A 21517-nucleotide genomic window follows, 5' to 3' on the forward strand; every position below is an offset into this window, starting at 1 on the left:
GGCTGAATTATGTAAATAGGGTTTATATAATTTGTATATAATTATATTTTATAGTTAAGTGGTGAGCCCATGCTCATTTTAATATTGGGTTTCTGGTTGAGTCCACTGGTACCAAACATCATTTGTTATATCATGCTAGAACATAAGTCATCCTGGCCTTTGATACGGTTTGATCCTTGTCGTTGATGATGTCCTTGATGTCTCTCTTTAATCAACGGCAGCATCACAAAATCAGAAGCCATGAATAGCCATGAAACGTAGATGGTAACATGGTGTCAATTTATGACTTTTCTAAGCGGTGCCCGAGATGAAACATCCTATAGTCAATTACTCCTGCTCACCATAAATGTCGTCTAGCCACCGCTAGAGAACTGGCTTACGAATAATGATATTGACTTTTCAGCACATTTTCTGTCCAAAATTAAATCGAAACAGGGAGTCAGAACACTGAAAGCCTTGTACTTTCAGACACAGAGATTAGCATATTGCTAAAAGAAATGTGTTTACTTTTTGGGCCTTTCTCTGAAAGAATTAAAGCATGTAAGTGATGTTAATGACCAAGGTTGAGAGGATCACAGCATCTCCGACAAAAACAACGAATCTGACGATTGCTACTGCCCCGCCACACACACACACACACACACACACACACACACACACACACACACACACACACACACACACACACACACACACACACACACACACACACACACACACACACACACACACACACACACACACAAATGAGTCAACAAACGGCGATCCGGCCAGAATACTAAGAAGGGAACAGAGATGGAGATTGTTTTAATCAGCCCTGCCTTTCTAAATGGTCTGCTGTTGTGAAATTAATCAAAGTAGTTGGCCTTTCAGCACCACCGTCGAAACAAACGGCACAGAGATCAGGTTCACACGAGAGCATCACAACTATATGTGCGTTGCCATGCGACCCACGCCACGTCCAAAAACATTAGCATTTTTCATATGAGGTTTTATTCCCTGTTGTAGAACTACAGTGAAGGTCTGGCTGGAGGAAGAGGTTTTGGAGAATTAGTGTCTATCTTTTACAGCTTCAGCTATTTGTTGCTGTTTCTTCCAGTCCTGGCTTCTAGTTGTGGCTTCTCTGGTCTTGCATGCTTTAAATTGAGCTGCATCCGACAGCATAGAACCACACTTATGCAAATCATGCAGAACATACAGAAGCCTCATATTCCGATTAAATATTGCTCTATTTTGCCCATAGTTTGTATTCTGTTCACGCTTCTGCTTTCTATAGACAGTAAATAAGTGAGGGAGTTCTTGTGAACTCTCCCAACTTATTGCAAATCTGTGTGTTAATATCTTTATGTGACTCAGCCCTCCCACACATCATTAGAGATGCATATTTAAAGGTTTGTACATTGGCAGGAGAGGTAAACAAAAGTAGTAATTAACCTGTAATCAGTCTATAACTCAAGCTATTGCTTTAATCTGTTTATGGCACTTCATTATTTAGTTATGAGGTTGTTTATAGTTACACATCATCAAAAATAAGCATAACTCTGACCACAAGTTGTAGCCTAAATGTGTCCCTATTGATCGTTAAAAAACCAGCATTTATTATAGTTTCAAGTGCAGTTTTGCAGTACATCGCAAATGCAAAACTGTGATTCTGAATATGCCAATATTAATAACAAAAAAGTAGTGCTATTCCTATTTGTGTCCGTTCAGCATGTCATGTCACGTCATGGTTGTAAGGAAGCCTTGAACAACATCAAGTGTCTTGGCAGCTTGTAGCAGACACAATCTGGTGCTGTTGCCTTGTGCCCGTACCTTGTTGTGGAAAATTGCATGTAACAAAATAACAAAATCCACGAGAGCAGGAACCATTGTAACTAAAAAATAACCAGCTTTGATTCAAACAAATAAACAGAGGATTTGTGGCCCGTATGCTTGACTTCTTAAGGACACAACATTTTAATGTTGTCTTCACGGTTTGAATGCACCAATTTCACAGCATCTTGAGGCAACCAAAAACTTTTGTGCCAGAGTTTTTCTGGCGCTCTTTAAAGTTATATAGTGGAGTATCATTCAGAAAGATTGCGCACACACAAACACACACACACACACACAGTCCTGTTGTGTGTGATGTAGCCTTGCCATTAATCAGCGGTACCACATAGTCAAACTCCTTATGACTATATATTCCCTTGCAGCTTGTTTCATGGCATTATGTCAGGAATCCTTCAGTTAAGACACGATGTAGACGAGACTATCGCCCAGTTGGTATATTCGTGGCAGTTTTATTAACCTTGTTGTCATAGATTCTGTGACAGCTGTAACCAATATCATAGCTATACTCTCAATGCTTGAGCACAGGACATATGCCATTAACCCACACACATTTATCAACCAAAAAACACAAACACAAACATACACTCACACACACTCATCCATGGATGGATGTAGCATTCACCACACACATTAAATTCCTCCTTTGCAAATAGCAAGAGCTTGTTTGTTTCCCCAGCATTATCAAATGTTCTGCCACAGCAGCATTGAATCTAGTAGCCTGATGCGATTAATTTGCCGGAACACAACAAGGTCTAATAAATTGTTTGAGAAATACTCAATAGATATACTCCTAAAACAAAAGACGTAGCCTCATTATACGGGAGTTGAAGAGATAAGATGAAGAGGTTTCAGTGATTGGTAGAAGATAGATGAGTAGGAGGAAGAGCAAAGCATTAAATGAGGTAAGGGAACTGTTAGGCAAATGACGTTTCAGATATACGTTTTAAATAGAGTTATGTTATGCTAGTGGGCAGACAGGGTAGGAGAGCTTTAATTGACTGGATTGTGCTCTTTAATGGAAGGTTGATTGAGCAACGCCCATAAGCCCTGCACATCTTATCAGTATAATATATTAATTCCGATGGTAATAAAGATGAAACATAAACACGAAAGAGATGAAAACATTCCGTATGGTAATGTGACAGGTAGTTTACGTTACATTTACTGCTAGTTTACGTTACGTGCCTTGAATATATTACAAGATAAAGATGATATTTTTTTAAAGCAAGCGGGAAACATAATATAGCGAAGTATGATGGAACAATGGATTATAGGTATCAACAAATGTCATGTTACAAGAAAAACAAAACAAAAAACAGACACATGAATAGGTCTTCATGATGTAATAAATAATCACAACGCAACCGAGCAATGATTCACCATTACAATCGGCAACAACATTTACTGTACAGCCGTGCTCAACCAACGCAGCTCGCTGTCAGCTCCACCTCATTCGGATCATCTCAATCAAATTATATACAATGACAAAGGAAAGCTTTGTGAAATAATCCCCACTGTAACAAAGTTATTTATGTAAGGATCAGAGTGCTCTCGCACTCTCGCACACACACACTTGCACACACACACACACACACTTGCACACACACACACACACACACACACACACACACACACACACACACACACACACACACACACACACACACACACACACACACACACACACACACACACACACACACAAGCACACACACATGTAATGCATTTACATGCGCCCACAGTGCTGCTTACTATTCCCTGTCATTTCTCTATAGTCCAGATGTAGCTGTTTGATCATTCTCCGCACGCAATCCCTCCCAACACAATCACACAGATCCCAGGCCAGCCATTGGGCGGATAGAAAGCTGCACACTGGATTTACTGGCAAATAACGTTTTGCAGCAAGAGGGGAACACATTTCTTCTTGTTAGGCAGCAATTTGGAGATTTCACACACACTCAACATGTCACTGAATGGAGATTGACGAGGAGGACTTTACAGTCGTCTCTACGATAAAATAAACCCACATTTCTGTGCGACTATTATCATTTGTAACCTCGGCTGCTTGAATTTTAATGTCGTCCCACTAAACACGTTCTCTGTGCGTGTGTGTGTGATCTCTGAGCATACGTAAGATAATCCGTTGTGTTTGTTTTTGTATCAGGACTAACAGGTCAGCAATTAGTGGTTACACTGTTTCTCACCAAGACAGCAACACAGTGAAACCAGTTCTTTATTTCTGGGGAAATCAGTGTAAGAATGACTTTAGCTGTGTAGTACATGTTCTTGAGATGACAAGCAATTTGGACCAATCACGGTGTAGCTCGAGACAGCTATGTGATCGCGTACATCTGCGTGGTCATTCAAGAGGGACCACCGAGCAAGAGGGTTTAAATCAAGCGTATTATATTTTCACCATATTCTAGACTCTGGTTATCTTAGGCAGTGTAATTTTTTGCGCAAAGCATTTACCAGGTGCCATATTCTATAATAACCCAAGCTGATAGCGTGCATACTAGTGTCTTTAGGTATTTTGCATTACACTTTCTGAACACCATTAATTGATTTCTGCTCCACCCTACGCAAAATGACTACACTACAAATAAACAACAAAGTAGACACTTGGGGAGAAGGGAGGCAGGGGGGGCGGGGGGGGGGGGGGGGGGCGTCTTACCGAACGGCGTTGTCCATGCGGGACACGGTGAGGTAGGCGGCGAGGTTGGCGGTGTAGGAGGAGCACACGATGAGGGTGAAGAGCCACCAGCTGCCCATCACAATCCGCAGGGCTACGGACCCCAGGATGGAGTCGTTTCCTGGGAACACGGAAGTGAAAGAACCCCCCAATCAATCACATAGACGGGGCTGTCACACACACACACACACACACACACACACACACACACACACACACACACACACACACACACACACACACACACACACACACACACACACACACACACACACACACACACACACACACACGCGCAAACACGCATACACTTAAACACACAATCATTTAGTATAGACACATATACGCACACACACACACACAGTATACACTGACACACGTACGCAAATACACAAAAAGGCTATGTCGGGAGAAGGGAAGTCTGTATACATCTGAAGAGGAAAATGAAAAATGCATTTTTAAAAGGTACTTTCTTTTAACCACTTTACAATTCAACACACTCTCTCTCTCTCTCCCACATACGCGCACACACACACACACACACACACACACACACACACACACACACACACACACACACACACACACACACACACACACACACACACACACACATACACACACACACACACACACACACACCCACACACACACACACGCACACAGAAGCTCTGAGGGCGGTGTCAACCATGCGATACAAGAACCCTCTCATCGGGGAGAGAGGGGGGGGGGGGGGATGAGGAGTCATCGATGCGCAGGGGAGCTCTCCTTCACACTCGCCCCCACACCTGAGCATCAATCCAATAAGCCCCCCCATCCCCCGCCGCACACACAGACTCCGACGACCTGAACACCCAGTTCTAGATATAGCTGCTCCTCTGACCTACCAGCTACCACGACTCGCTGTCAAATACAAATATAAACATAACTGACAGAACAGTCTCATTAATAATGAATGCACAGAGAAGGATTCACAAATGTAACTTGTGATTTATTACTCTCTTCTCACAAATACATTTCAATGCACACACAAATGGATATCGGTATGCATAAATGTAAAATAAATCCATAAACAAAAATAAGTTTCACAAACACATTTCTGATTCACACACAAATGTGTCTTGTTTATTTATTTTTTTTAATAAATCCATAAATATATAAATGAAAAAAATATTTGCAATTTTCATCAAAAAGGTACGGAACCCGTATAGGGACATGAAAAAAAAAAAGTAAACGTTTCTCGTGAGCACGAGAAAGTATCGCGGGCACGGGCACACACAAGCACGATCACGTCTTGCGCTCCGCCTCCAACTACGAGATGGTTAGTTACATCTTTCCTGCTGTTGGCTCCCAGACCGAGGAGCAAAGGTGATACGTTCCCTCCAGGACCGATGCTCTCTCGGGGGCAACACCCTTCACTTTGACCGACAGTGAGTCTGCTTATAGGTCGGAATATGATGGAATGAAGCGGCCACCGATTCTTGACAGGCTGGGTACTTTATTCTTCATTACTTCATTATCGTACATTACTTCACTAGACTGACACGCATGCTATCGCTCGTTCTCCTCGCTCGTCCACCTACTCGCTGACGTCACACATAACACACACACACACACACACACACACACACACACACACACACACACACACACACACACACACACACACACACACACACACACACACACACACACACACACACACACACACACACACACACACACACGCACACGCACACACATTTCTCGTGCGCACGAGAAAGTATCTCGTGAGCACCAGATACTTTCTCGTGCTAACGAGAAACGTTTACTTTTTCTTTTTTTTTCATGTCCCTTTACGGGTTCCGTAAAAAGGTATTTTGATGTTGTTACATTTATAAACAAACTGCTAAACTTGAATTTACAAGACGTTTTTCATTTCTGAAAATTTGTTGTCTGTATTTATATGTGGATTTTTGACACTCTCCTGACGTGGCTGGATTCACAAATACATTTTTTTCAACAAGGAACTCTCGGTAGCCAATCAGATGCCTCTCTCGTTTTCAGCCAATCACATGACTGCAGTGACTGGGTTTTTAGATTGTAGATGCCGTTGAAGCAGCATTAATAATCGTTTACTACTTTAACGGCACCGACCATCCCAAAACCCAGTTGAAACTAGATGGAAAAGTGTGTAGTTCAAAACGTGACGCAGCTTTTACTTCTTCGCCACCTAGAGATTGTTATGTATGATTATTCAAAAACCCCATGTTCTATTTCATGTAGGCTACGCCGTCTAGGCTTCGCCTTATGGGCTTGTCCTGAGCGCTGAAAAATTTCAACTATGCACCAATGAACGTGGGCAGCGCCCACATTTCCCACGGCACCGTGTACATAAGGCGGCGCAAACCGCCGCCCATCCTCCCTTTTCTTTCAGCAATTTGTACTGATCAACGAAGAGATATGACTTCCAACGATAAGATGACCCGTGGCAGCGGCGTGGGCCTCAGTGCGCCTCCTGTCCCGCTTCCCTGGCGCCGGGTAACGGACACCGGGCGTGTTTCAGGTGCCTCTGCGCTGAGCACGCCGCGGCTGCCTTGGTTGCCCCCGCCTCCCGCGCCGCCTGCCGCGCGCTGCCTGAAGAGGGGCTCCTCTCCAGGCACATCTTTTTCTCCCCGTCGGTGGACCTCGCTGAGGCCATCGACATCTTCGGGGCCGGAGTTCCGGACGCCCAGGACGCCGGCGAGCACTTCGAGGCTGATGACGTCGCCTCCTTGGACGACGTCTTTCCTGGCTCTGCGTCCGAGTTCTCCCGCTCTGGGGCTTCCACCAAAGCCACTACCGTCCCGGGGGAGAGACCGCGCCGGATGGCCAATCTCTTCGGCGAAATCATGGGTGACGCGGCGGCCATCAAGGGCATCCCTATGCCAGCCCCGCCTCTCGCCCCCATGTCGGATGACATGCAGGGCCTGTTCGGCAGGCGCACAGGAAGTTTCTCTGTCTCATGTCCCGCGGCGGTTGCATCCCGACATTGTCAGACTGATCTGGCAGAGGTTTCGGGACGGCTCAGGTGGACCTGTTCGTGTGCAGGGAGAACACACACTGCAGGCGGTGGTTCTCTCTCAACCCTCGGGATCTTCCCCCGTTGGGGGTGGATGCGTTGGCGCACACACCTTGGTCGCGGGTTCTCTTTTATGCGTTTCTTCCGCTCCAGCTGATCCTTCCTCTACTGGAACCGCCCTGCTCTGTGGTTTCCAGAGCTGGCGGTGCTCTCACGGACGGCGCCGTGGCCGGTACCGTTCATGCCGGATGCGCTTTCACAGGCCCACGGAACGGTGCACCACCCGCCCGATGTATCGGGACGGTCGTTGCATACACCACGCTGGGATCTCCCCACCGTGTTGCGCGGGTTCTCCAGGGACCCTTTCGAGCCTCTGTCTCAGGCCCCTTTGGTTGCCCTGTCCTTTAAAACGGCGCTCTTATTGGCTTTGGTTTCTGCCAAGCGGGCCTGTGAGCTGACCGCTCTGTCTGTCAGTCCGAGCTGCTTGTGGCTTACCGAGGACGGCTCCTTTGCGCTGCTCAGACCTAATCCTGCGTTCCTCCCTAAGAACATTAATAGTTCTTTCTGGTCGAGGGATATTGTGCTGAAGGCTTTTCACCCCCCGCCTCATTCTAGTGAGGCGGAGGCGGAGTTGCATCTCCTGTGCCCGGTGCGGCCGCTGGCTATGTACGTGAAACGCTTGTTTGTGTGTTATAGCGACGCTAGCAGGGGCCGCTCTCTCTCTAAACAGCGGTTTTCTCGCTGGATATGTGAGGGTGTTTGTTTAGCCTACGCTCGGCAAGGCTTAGCGCCACCGTTGGGCGTTAAAGCTCACTCGACACAGGGCGTGGCCGCTTCAACGGCTCTACTCAGAGGCGTTCCGGTGGAAGACATTTGCGCGGCTGCGTCTTGGTCTTCCCCCGGCCCCTTTGTTCGTTTCTACATGTTAGACATGTCCAGGGGCTCACTCGACAACTCTATGTTGGAGTCCGGTGCCCCTTCTACGGCTTAAGAATGATTTTTCCCTTCACATTCGTGGATTCCATGGAGGACGGATTGGGCCCGGAGTCTTTGGAGACTCACTTTTTTCTCTTGATCATCGCCTTGCTTGATCTAGGAGGAATTCGTTTTTTATTAAGCTGTTGTGTTTTGCACATCCTCTGCTTTTTTGAGTCTTGTGTGCCCTGGTGACTTAAAGTTTCTTGACTGGGGTCCAGCAGGAGTACATTGATTGGGCTCCGCTCCCAGCTTCACCTTAGCCCATAAGGTGAAGCCTAGACGGCGTAGCCTACATGAAATAGAACGATAGTTATGATATTATAACTCTAGTTCTATGATTGTAGGCGTAGCCGTCTAGTTTCCCTCCTGCTGTACCCTCCAAATGCTGAAAGAATAGCGTGGAGGATGGGCCGCGGTTTGCGCCGCCCATGTGGGCGGTGCCCACGTTGATTGGTGCATAGTTTAAATTTTTCAGTGCGCGCAAGCACGCGCACGGGACAAGCCCATAGGGCGAAGCCTAGACGGCTACGCCTACAATCATAGAACTAGAGTTATAATATCATAACTATCGTTATATCCCATAGACATTTGATCGAGGGAACCAGGAGGCTCGGAGGCAGGGCTCTTCAGAGGTCGGAACTGCAGCCATGTGATTGGCTGAAAACGAGGGAGGCATCTGATTGGCTACAGAGAATTCCTTGTTGAAAAATATGTATTTGTGAATCCAGCCAGGAGTCAGGAGTCTCAAAAATCCATGTAAATACAGACCAGTTCACACACAAATGCAAACAAGTTCACAAATGAAAAGCGTCTTGTTAATCCAAGTTTAACAGTTTGCATATAAATGTTACAACATCCAAATCAATTTTTGATGAAAATTGCAAATATTTTTTTAATTCATATATTTATGGATTTATATTACATTTATTTAAACCAAGACACATTTGTGTGTGGATCAGAAATGTGTTTTTGAAACCTATTTTTGTATAGGTATTTATTTTACATTTATACATACCGATATCCATTTGTGTGTGCATTGAAATGTATTTGTGAGAAGAGAGTAATTTATATATAAATCACAAAATACATTTGTGAATCCTTCTGTAGGAGCCTAAATGCCTATTGGCTTTATTTAAGTTCATATTTTACAATGACGTTTGGATTTTCATAAGTGAAATAATATCATAGTTAATTCCGTTAATTTCGAATATATGGAATATTATTTTGCAATTCACTTGCAATATTTTTGGTGTATGCGCACATTTAGTTACTTTATTTTGAAGTGTGACAGGAACTTAATTGTTTTAACTACCGGTGACAGACTGTCAGGACAACAAGCGTGGAGCCACAAAGTTTTTTGACCTCTCTCTCTCTCGTTCACTTTCTATCTCTTACCTCTAATCATAACCTCATTGTGGAAAAGGATTTTTGTATTTTGCGTTGGACAAGTAATCCCTTTAAACATCACGTCGCGGTCCAGTGGATTATTTTTGTGGATATTAGATGAGGTATGCGTCGAAGGGAAAACGGAGCGTCAAGCTGAAGCTTCACTAATTAGACCTATTGATCCTATACCTTCTCTGTGCATTCATTATTAATTCATTATGTGCATTCATTATTAACTTTTCTGACCCCATAGTCTCTGTGCACACAGACGGACACAAAAAAGCATGAATCGTCATTATTATTGTCATCATCATCATTATTATATATATATATATGTATCATCCTCATCATCATCATTATCATCAGAGTCAACACCTGTATGCTTCCTCCTGAACCCTCCACTCATAACACACACTCTGATCTATCTTCATCCAACCCTAACAGGCCAGGGTATGAAGTAGAAAGCTTCTCCTCTTATACATCTGGGTGTGTTGTGTAACTCCTACTACAGCCTATCAAGGCAGCCACAGCACACTGTCATGTCATAATGTTCGCTTTGTGTTCCCTCCGGTCTAACCTCACGTGTCAGTGTGTGGCCTCATGTGTATCCGGCCTTTTCCCCACAAACAAGACACAGATAGATGGTCGCATTGTCTTTGGTATCTTCCCATCGTGTCGGTGTCCGACTCTATGTCCATCTCACTTACTTGAGTCTCAGTGAATGTTCATAACCGAGCACACGAGAGAAGGACGGGGGGGGGGGCGGCTCAGAACACATTGCGGTTTCCAACCGTGAAGCCATACAAATGTCAGAGTAAAAGCTGGGAGGAAATGAGAAAAGTTATGAATATATAGTCGTCGGGAAGCATAAAGGCATGAGCAGCTGTACCCTTTGGATGGCCCAAAAGAAACGCTAACTTTCTAGTCGACAACACTGCATCCATCATCATCTGCTTTCATTCTCCTATGAAATGACTTTGATACGAGGAAAGGTTAAGGTCGCCTGGACATTAGATGAGACAAGGACATTAAGACAATATTGTCCCCCACACATCCCCTGAATTTAAAGTAGCAGTATCGAAATAACAAAAGAAACTCAGACTAGCATGTGTTCCAATAACATTATAGACATGCTGTGTTTGAACATATATCAGCTATTTGTGTGTGCGTCTGTGCGTATGTGTGTGCGTGCGGTTGCGTATGTGTCCGTATCTACAGTACTACAAAGCCACGCCAGATGTGATAACATCATTACGAAATCATCAAGGGAAATACATTTTCCTTCCGACATTCGGAACTTCAGAAGTCTCTATCAAAGAGACTCGGGTTACCCAACTAAATGCAACACGCGATTAAATGAAGCAAGACCAGTCGATATTAAGACCAATAAGCATTGAGAAAAGTAGTCATGGAGTCAAAGAGAATGCAACCTCTCCTTTAAATAAGAGAGGCAGGCTTAAACACACGGCTCACAGAACAATGAATGCTGTAGTGCGAAGGCCTTTTCAGTATCAGTCACTGATATAGACACTTATCGCAGTTGAAGATACTTGAAGGAACGGTGGCATATACCCAGACACAGTTCAAAAGCCAAGGGTGCAGCCATTGCCGTGTTTGTTGGCTCGTGTCTCTTTTCTAAGTAAAAATCTGCTTGGTCCAAGGACTGGATTTCATCCAACCTCAACTACTAAAATAAAGTATACAGTACTAGATATCATTGCCCCCCACACACACACACACATACACACACACCACACACACACACACGCCATTTGCCATGTAGTTCAAAGAATGCATCACATCATTGCCCCACACACATAAACAAGCAAGTTTGTGTGTGTGTGTGAGGTTTGGAAGAATGCATCTGTTGTGTGTGTTTCCTCCTGTTCCATGCGAGTGAAGATGAGCAAAAACCAAAAGGCCAGCTTCGTCGTAACCGCCATTTAAAAAAATAAAACTAGTAACCCGGACCTTCCCGTCCCGTCCCCAAAGAGTCCCGCTCACCTTGTTGGACGAAGGCCCCGTAGACGATCCAGATGGCGCTCTGCAGCGAGTTGGACATGGAGGCCGCTGGGTGAGCGCCTCCACCTCCAGCCCCACCACCACCCACACCACCACCGGCCGAGGCGCTGCCCTGGGACCGCACGGCCGCGATCCGCCGCAGCAGGAAGATCATGACGCCCACCACGGGGATGGCGGCGGCGATGCAGGCCCACACGGCCAGGTCGAAGGGCGCCAGCAGGGAGAAGATGTTAATCTTCTCCTCCGTCTTGCGCATCAGGATGCCCACCGAGTAGTCTAGGTAGCGCTTGCTGAAGTCCACCACGCTCTCCCTCTCCGGGGTGATGGTGATGGCCGACAGGGCCAGGTCGGCCCGCTGCGGACAGACGCAGGACAAGAGGGGTCAGGGTTGGGTCGGTGCAGGGGTGTGGTCGTGGTTGGTCGAGGTTTTGTGTTGTGAGGAAATGGATGGGTCGGGAATTTTTATGTGTCTTCTTAAATGTATTTTTTATACCGTCTTACACCCTCCTGTAGTTCTCCAATACCGAACACATGGCAGAGTGTCTGACCCGGCCCCGGTCTGAGAATTTAGTGGAAATTGTTTCCTGCTCAGCAAATCTCCCCATTGGAATTCAGTGAATGAGTAAAGTAGCTATACAGGATGTAGGGGGAGAGAATAGGCCTCAGGGGTCAGTTGACACAGTATAAAGTAACTCTCAGTGTACTACTGTGCTGCTAGCCCATTACCTTTCCCATTGAGGTCTACTATATTGGGGTCAGGGGACAGCTGATCCAGCACACAGTGAAACCCACAACAACATGTCTGCTATTAGGTGATCATCTTGTTAGCATGTTAACAAGGTCCCCCGAAATCCATGGTGGTAACCAGCCCCGAAAACAACCACAACTATTTCCTTCAGAGAAGTTTATTAAATTGTATTTAGTTACATGAACTGCAACTTATATAATGAGTGAATAAAATGAAATGCAATATACCATTGCATTTCGTATGCCCTTTTGTGTTTGTATTCTTTTATTAAGTCTGCTTTATAAAAATATTAAAAAAATACCTTCACTTTTTTGGTTCAAACCATTGCATACACATACCCGATATATTCTGATCCATCTGTAAATTGTAATAAGGTAATATGGTAGTAAAATTGGGTTTATTTTGTATTTCCTCCACATTAATATCTGAAAGTGACGTCTGTCAGGGCGTTCAAACAGTAGTGATGAGAGCAGTGGATACTTATCCTGTCAGATGTATGGAGCACATACAACCATCAGTCATTCCCACCTAAACCCAGAGGCCCTCAGACACACAGTTTGAGCGATAAGACTGCACCTGACCGAGGCTACAGCCTGATGCTGACTGATGGCTGTTACATGTCCCAGGATCTTATATTAGCAGGGAATATAGGGAACATAAATAAATACTTTGCTAAAATACACCAAAGCTTTCGCCTGTTAACTTTTATCATTAGTTTATGATACATCCCTATCGGCTTAATGTGTTAAAAAAATGTGGATAACAAAGCAACCCTAGTCCTTTTTTAAACAAAAATGATGCTACACATATCATGGTTATGATCACGTTCTACATATCGGGGTTATGCTGACAGAATTCCTTCCACATTCCTGAGCGAGTGCTGAGCGAACGACAGATGGGATGCGGGGGGAATGTGACTGGGAGTGTCATCCCGGGTCTAACCTTGCCGATGAGCTCTCCGATCATGCCGTTCCACGACCCGTTGGCGAGCGCCACGCCGTACTTGCCGTCCCCGACCTGGTAGATGTTGTACTTGAAGCCCAGCGTCTTGGCCAGGGCGTCCAGGACGTCGATGGAGAAGCCCTTGTACCTCTTGGGCTGACCCAGGATGTTCTCTGCCACCATGACGAACGGCTGCTCCTGTTCACGATGAAGTCACCCAGAAGATGGACGGGGGTTAGCTGTTTGCAAATTAGTTGTACGGAAATATATGATGTTTATTGTCTCTGGTTCCGGGGATTACAGCATAGAGATAATGGAGCGGATGGTCTATTTTTTATTATGAAGCACTATATCCGTGATACTTGGATCATAACTGCGTGCGTTGGTGAGTACCTGCTTGTCCATACTTTTATATTTGTGCCTCTGTACTTAATCAAAGACACGCCGTTTACCAGCGGTCAATAATTCCTGTGCGGACTCGATTTTGAAATGTCAGAAAGTCCATCATCTTTAAAAGTTTCCTGTGACACCTAAACTAAGAATTCCTTAAGTGCTCCCAGCCAAACTCTGTCTTAATAAGAAGCCTTTCTTCCTCCATGCGACAGTTGATCTGTAACATTTGGTGCCATGGCAACGGCCTTAGCCTCATCAGTCTGAACTAGCCCGTTCTAAATGTAACGCACCCAACCATGGCTCGTTTGTAATGGGTTGGGAGTATCATCGCGGAATAAAAAGAAAGAGTTGGGTAAGAAGGAGGAGGCAGAGAGAGAGGGAGTGAGACCGCGTGAGAGGTAGGAGCTCGAGGAGAAGGGAAAGGGCAAGGAAAGCAGGGACATAAACTGTGGCTTCTTGCACTGCGAAAGTCAAGGATAGGGTGCGGCAATGAAAGGTTGAATTTAATAGCTTGCCGGTGCTCTGTCGATTCAAAGGTGAGCTGGAATACTTTATAAATCCTCAGAAATGGCCAAAAACTGTGACAAGGACGAAGTGCATCAGGGGAGACACAATGTTTCAGGATCATGTGTCGCTATTTCATCGGCTTGACATGTTTGCTACATATGTATATCGAGCACTTTGTTTAATTGGTACCTTGTTGCAGTGCCTCTTAAAAACCACTAAAAGCATATATACGTGCAAATGTGTCCGATCTATCTTCTTATCTTATCTACTATCCATCCGTCCATCCATCCATCCATGTTCACATCCATCACTCATACCATCCTCTTTAAGCATTTCTAAATGATTATCTCTTGTTTTATGGGGGGGGGTATTTTCCCTGGTGACGCACAACAACATTATTTTTAGTCTGAGGTAATTGCCTGCTGGCCGGGATATAACAGTTTTTCTCAGTCGCTTTGGTACATTTCTCAGATCAGAATCGATCAGAATTGAAATTCTCAAAACTACCTGTTCAATCTTCACATCATTGTGTCGTTTTTGCACATCAAAGAAGCAGTTTCTCATTTCTTTGAACAAGTTGCAAAGGCTTTGGTACATTCATGCAAATGATTATGTACAATTCTCTGCTCTTTCCTACATTATCAATTGCTTATGTCATGTTGATCAAAATGTATTCTAATGGGTCTCTATTGAATAGTTTCACCCCCACAACTTTTAGGCATTAGTTCATTGCATAAGTCTTTACATGCAAAATGGTTGAAAAAGTTGTCATAATATGTCAAGCATATTTCTTTACATTTCCATTAGACTTTTTTTCTAAATCTGTCCTGAATTGGTAAATTGCTACCGGGTGAATCTGGACTTTCTCTAAAGAAGGGAAATGTGTGAAGTGTTAGATCAACCAACGATCAACCAGTTTACTGGAATAGCTCAAAGGTGCATCCCCTGAACCATGAACTGGCAAGTATATATATAAATGGAGCACAACACAATGTTACATTGTCTGAGAATTTGTGGCCCAACAGACAGGAACGTCAGGAGGTGTAGGATGACTGCACTGTAATTCCTACAGCAATGCATGTACCATTTACCCTAAGGAGATTTTCCTATGTTCACATTTCTAGCAATGACATGGTCTGTCAACAAATTACAGTACAAACAGTCAAAGCGTAAATGTGAATCTTGTCCAGTCTCTTGCAATCAATCTCCCACATAAACTAAGGTGTAACTTAGAATTTAATTTAATTGTCTTCAAAACTTAGCCATGGTTTACATCAGAACATCCCTCCAGAGTACACTGTTATATTGACAACATGACTAAGCAATTTGACTGTCTTGTCCGTACACAATGACACAAGAACTTCCAACTTTTAATGGCACTGACATGTTCATTGACACAGATATTTACTTTTGAGAAACAAACTAAGGATTTTGAGCAAGAGACTTGCTTTTGCATGAAATCCATGGTGTTTTGCTATTTGTACGAATTGTTTTGAGAAATGCACTTACGGTTTTGCAAATTTCAATTCTGATCTGAGAAATGTACCAAAGCCACTGAGATTAACTGTAATTGTCAGTGGGCTCCTCCCACCACCAACACCCCCACCAACCCCATCACCCCAAGCACCACCCCTACCCCCACCACCACCCCCATCACCTGCCCCACCCCTCACCTCCACCACTGCCCCCACCTCCACCACTGCCCCCACCTCCACCACCACCACCATCACCACCCCCACTAGCGTCCAAACCCCCAGCACCAACACCTCCACCGCCACCCCCCCCCTGCACCCCGACTCACCAGTAGCGTCACCACCTTGAGGGTGACCCCCTGCATGCTGCTCTCGATGCGATTCTCCTTCAGGCTGCCGTTCATTCCCCTCGTGGAGTCCCAGGTCGCCAGCTGTGGAGGAGAAAACAACAGGGTCACAAGGGGGAGGAGCCCAGAGACGAGGGGAACAGAGAAGGACAGGGGTGGAGGTCACAGGCTCATGTGGTTTGGGTTTTAAAATCTCTTCCGTCTTTATGAAGTGAGATGATAGTCCATTGGGCCCAGTTTTAACCCAGATTTCAACCAGGGCGTGCACAATCTATAAGTGTCCTTGAGTTAGATGCCTACATTTCCTACTTGCTCATAAGTAATCTTGCAATCGTAAGTCGCATTAGACTTTGTAATCAGGTGGCCTATACGTAGCTTAGTGACTCAATGGTAAATGATAGATAAATAGGGAACAAACAAATTGATAATAAAAGTTAAATGGAGTAAGGAACCAAAGGCAGCTCTTTAAATGTGTACTGAGGGCGGACATTTAAAAAGTGAACGGCGGTTCTCATGGCAACCGCATATGGAATTCAAATGCTATAATCAGGACCTTCAAAGCAGACGCTCTGACCGGCTGGCTGACTGAGGGCAACGATAACAGTGGTGAGGACGCTGGTTGCAGTGAGAGAGAGGAGAATTTAAATGGATGACTCCAAGATGACATTAAATGGTGACGTATCCTCAACACTAGGAGCAAAGAACTGACAAAATACAAAGTAGAATACGCAGAGAAGAAAGTTATGTTGTGTGAAATCGTATTGGGAGATCAAGAGGAAAAGACATCACCTACAGAATGTTAGCTAGCTGTGTGAAGGCACGTTGCATTTTTAACTTATAGAGGAAGTCAACTTGATTTAATTCCTAACTAATGAACCTTTGCTTAATGATGGCACACTTGGCTGAATAGGTAAATCATTTGATTGCGATAATTAGATTAATTAAAAAATCAAAGTAAATTAAGGGCAAACACCCTTTCTAAAGATATTAATCTATTCGTAAAACAAAGTGAAAGAAATCTCACACACACACACACACACACACACACACACACACACACACACACACACACACACACACACACACACACACACACACACACACAGGATATACAACTCAATCCTAAGTCATCTTGAGACTTCTGAAAAAACCTTTCCATTCCACACCATCAACTTCTTGAGTTATGTCAGACATCAGAGAACTGAAGCATGTCTTTAAATTCTTAATCAGCGCTGGAGGCGGGACAAACAGTTCCTGAGAGCGCTGACACGTCACCTGGAGTGGTCTTTCAGAGTCAGGCTGACAAGACAAGCAATGTTGGCCAGACATGAGGCTCCTTCAAGGGCTGCTGTCTCCAGCCCACACCCTCATGTGTGTACAGCAGTACCCAATGGGCTATATTGGTATATTTATATTGTATTATGCATTGCTTGCTTTCTAGCCATTCTGCAGTGCCCGATGCATCATGAGTCAAAGTCCTCCAGTGTGTTTCCTCCATTGCGGTCGGAAAAACAAGGTGGAAAGTTAAACATATAATGGGCCATGAATGTGTGGTAGTGTGTGTGTGTGTGTGTGTGTGTGTGTGTGTGTGTGTGTGTGTGTGTGTGTGTGTGTGTGTGTGTGTGTGTGTGTGTGTGTGTGTGTGTGTAGCCTTTTGTTTTGTGTGCGTGTAGATGAAAGATTCTCTTTCTGTAAATAGATCTTAAGCAATGTGCTCAAAATAATGATGAAAGAGTAAGTGAGTGTGTTTGTGTGTGTATGGTACTTGCGTGTGTGTATGTTTGTGTGTGTCTGTGTGTGTGCGTGTGTATGTCTGTCTATCAGAACAACAACAGGAAGAGGAATCATTCCAAATCACATGCTCATGGAAGGTAAGATGGTTTATTTTAGCACAGCAACTTATTAGCCTCAGTAGTAGCTTTGTGTTATGAATGAATGTAAATTCTGAATGTTATAAATTATTATTTTGCAACACTTTGATCGGCGGAGTGACATATTGTATCACAGCAGACTTCCCAAACTGCAAATTTATAAATGTACCATTTACAGAATGTTGGCTTCTTATGTTGAGAGAGGATAGCGAAAGTAAGTCTGGCTAACTATACCAAACTACCCAAACTTGGAAAATAGCCCACTGGAGCAGATCGCGGGAAGCCTGAAACAACAGCCAGTAGCAAATTAAGTAACCATAGAGTAGACTTTGACACATTTCAAGACAATTAATCCTTGAATGAAAAGGAAATCAATGGTGGATGTTTTTTTTAACAATGTCAAAGTGTTTAAGCCTGTATTAATGCTTTAATAAAGGGACATTTCTACTTGTTCGAAAGCATAATATGCATTTAAAACAGTCCAGGTTAAGAGGTAAGAAAACCGAACAATGAATGTTCTTTCTCAAACGACTTGGATTTCACTGCAGAGGTCTACAGGAAAGAAAGAGAAAACACATTCAACTAATGCGCTGGGCATTACGTGTCCACAGGGCAAGTTTTGTTCTTCTTGTGACATGTGCGTCTTAAATGAACAAGAACAAGTATCAGTGCCTTTACAGCACACACAACACCTCAGCCATCTGCAAAGAAACAGGCAAAAGGCAGTTTCTTTAAGACACAAACAAAAAACGTTTGTGTTATGTGTATCAATATAAAAAAAACAAAGCACAGAAAAGCAGACTCCCTCAACTCCCGAACCTATCTTTTTATGCTAAGAACATGAGGCGCTGTGACAGCTCCTGCTTCTGACTCCAACACATTGACGAGGTAATCAAGGCAGGAAGCTATTGACTAAGTGCTCCTCCTGTCTGTTCACTCCGTTCACTCTTTTAGTCTTCGCTCGGGGTTCATTGCATTTGATTGCATCACATGGTGCGTGCAGTCGACTCGTATGTCCACAGGTAATACGTTTTCTGTTGTTGCAGTCTAAATGTGTGTGCTTGTTGTTTGTGCCTGTTTTACGGTTTGGCTCAATGTCCCTAAAAGCATTGCATTGACAGACACAGACACGCGCACACACACGCATACACACGCACACACACACACACACACACGCACAAACACACACACACACACACACACACACAGTGACATGCACAAATACACAGCCACACCCACACACTGATGTTGACACACATACACATAAACACGCACGCACATGCACCCACGTGCACATACACATAAACACGCACGCACATGCACCCACGTGCACACACACACACACACACACACACAAACACTCACACAAGCATACATACACACAAACATAAACACACATACACATACACATACACATACACACACACACACACACACACACTCTGCATCCCGTCATTGTGAAGAGGAGCTGGGGCGATGCCGCCGGGCTTATCTCCACACACCTGAACCGCGGCGATAAACCACCAGCGCTTTAAATGACTCTGAAACAAAAGCGGGGCCTTATCAGCACTGATGTAGCGGCGAGGGGGCCACCAGCCTGCCTGATTGTCTGTCACCCATGCACACACACACACACACACACACACACACACACACACACACACACACACACACACACACACACACACACACACACACACACACACACACACACACACACACACACACACGTGCAGGCACACACATACACAAGCGCACACACATGCACACTCACACACCTTATGTATGAAGGACTTTCAGAGCGAGTAGGGAGGTCCACTTAAAGGACAGGAAGGGTAAAAGGGGATAAGTAGGTGGTCTGGTCGATGGCAGACATACGGACGGACAGACATACAAGGAGGCATTGGGACGGACAGAGAGACCGCACGACATGCTAACTAGCAGGCAGTTGGTCAGGAAGACTCGGCTGATGAACAGATTTAAAGTGCACCTATTATGCTTTTTCGACTTTTAGGACCTATAATAAACGTTGTTATAATGATTTATAGTCATGTTTAACCATAGTAAAGTGTCAAATAATGACGTACATGCATTTAGACGTATTCCCTGCTGACCGTCTGGGTTGGCTGTGCAGAGCACTAAACACTAGGGATGCCGGTCACGATTCACTTATCTACATAGAACAATCCAGATTTTCCATGTATGGTAATGCTGCAACATGCTCTTCCGGCAGGAAACCAATCACAACGGAGTGGGGTTGGCAGGAGGGGGGCGAGGGGGCGGAGAACCCCGAGTGTTGACAGAGAATCCTGAAAGCGCCCAGATGAGAGGAAGAGTTTCCCGAAAATCGACATCGTTTTTTGGGCTGTGATTCGTGTCAGGTTGCTCTATAGGAGTCATTAATAAGAAATTAAGACCAGAAAAGTAGTATAATATGTTACGTATTTTAAGCACATAAGCTGCCCCCACATAGCCACGAGGAACCAGGATCGAACACACAAGCTGCATTACCCTCACATAACCACTAGGAAGCAGGATCGAACACATAATCTGCAATAACTACTCCAGCCACAGATGGCAGCACCTTTAGACAGGTGAGGATGGCGGAGCCATTATGTCACCCCAGTCACGCCCACTTCACATAGGCCACGCCTACTTGACGACCACAGTGCGGAATTCAGATTGAGAAGACAGAACGAATAGGTAGCCCCGCCGAGAGGACCGGGCCTAGGCCCGGGACTCGAAGCAGTGCACGATATTATTCTCAATACGCATTAGATACAATTCCCTCCCTTTTGCTCAAAAGTTACCATACCGAAATAAGCCTACTTTAACAAATATAGTGAGTTAAAAACAACCAAGGATTGGACTACTTTCTTCAAAAAAACGCAACAAACAGGAGATCTTTAAGGACAGACAGAGGGACAGTCGGATCGGAAACACGAATGTACACGCATGCTGTTAGTAAGACAGACAGACAGACAGGGCAGCTGAACAGATCGAAGAACAGACTGACGGACGGAGAAGGAGGCAGAGAGACGGAAACAGTGACAGCGAGAGAGATGTACTATCAGGAGGAGACGGATAGACCAAGAGACGGGGGAGCTTTATGTCTAAGGATATAAAGACGACAGGAACCAGATAAATATAGGTTGGGGGGAGGGGGGGTAGAGGACATTACATTCAAGAGAAGAAGGGAAAACGAGTAGAGATGGAGCGTGAAGAGGAGGAGGAAGATGATGGGATTGAGTCGGAGGGAGACACTCTTCCTTGGAAGAGGATGCAG

General features: G+C 44.7%; 1 protein-coding gene across 1 annotated transcript in view; it reads right to left on the reverse strand.

Moving 5' to 3' along the window:
• Nucleotides 1–21517, reverse strand: part of LOC132472723 (glutamate receptor ionotropic, delta-1-like) — an 87052-nt gene that overhangs the window by 12913 nt on the left and 52622 nt on the right. The window contains exons 6-9 of the mRNA XM_060072456.1: nucleotides 16343–16444; nucleotides 13642–13839; nucleotides 11934–12306; nucleotides 4508–4646 (exon numbers count right to left, since the gene is read on the reverse strand). Coding sequence (XP_059928439.1) covers nucleotides 4508–4646; nucleotides 11934–12306; nucleotides 13642–13839; nucleotides 16343–16444 — 812 coding nt within the window. The remainder of the gene's footprint in view (nucleotides 1–4507; nucleotides 4647–11933; nucleotides 12307–13641; nucleotides 13840–16342; nucleotides 16445–21517) is intronic.

This window comes from Gadus macrocephalus, chromosome 15, assembly GCF_031168955.1.
Source record: "Gadus macrocephalus chromosome 15, ASM3116895v1".
In the NCBI taxonomy this organism is placed as follows: Eukaryota; Metazoa; Chordata; class Actinopteri; order Gadiformes; family Gadidae; genus Gadus; species Gadus macrocephalus.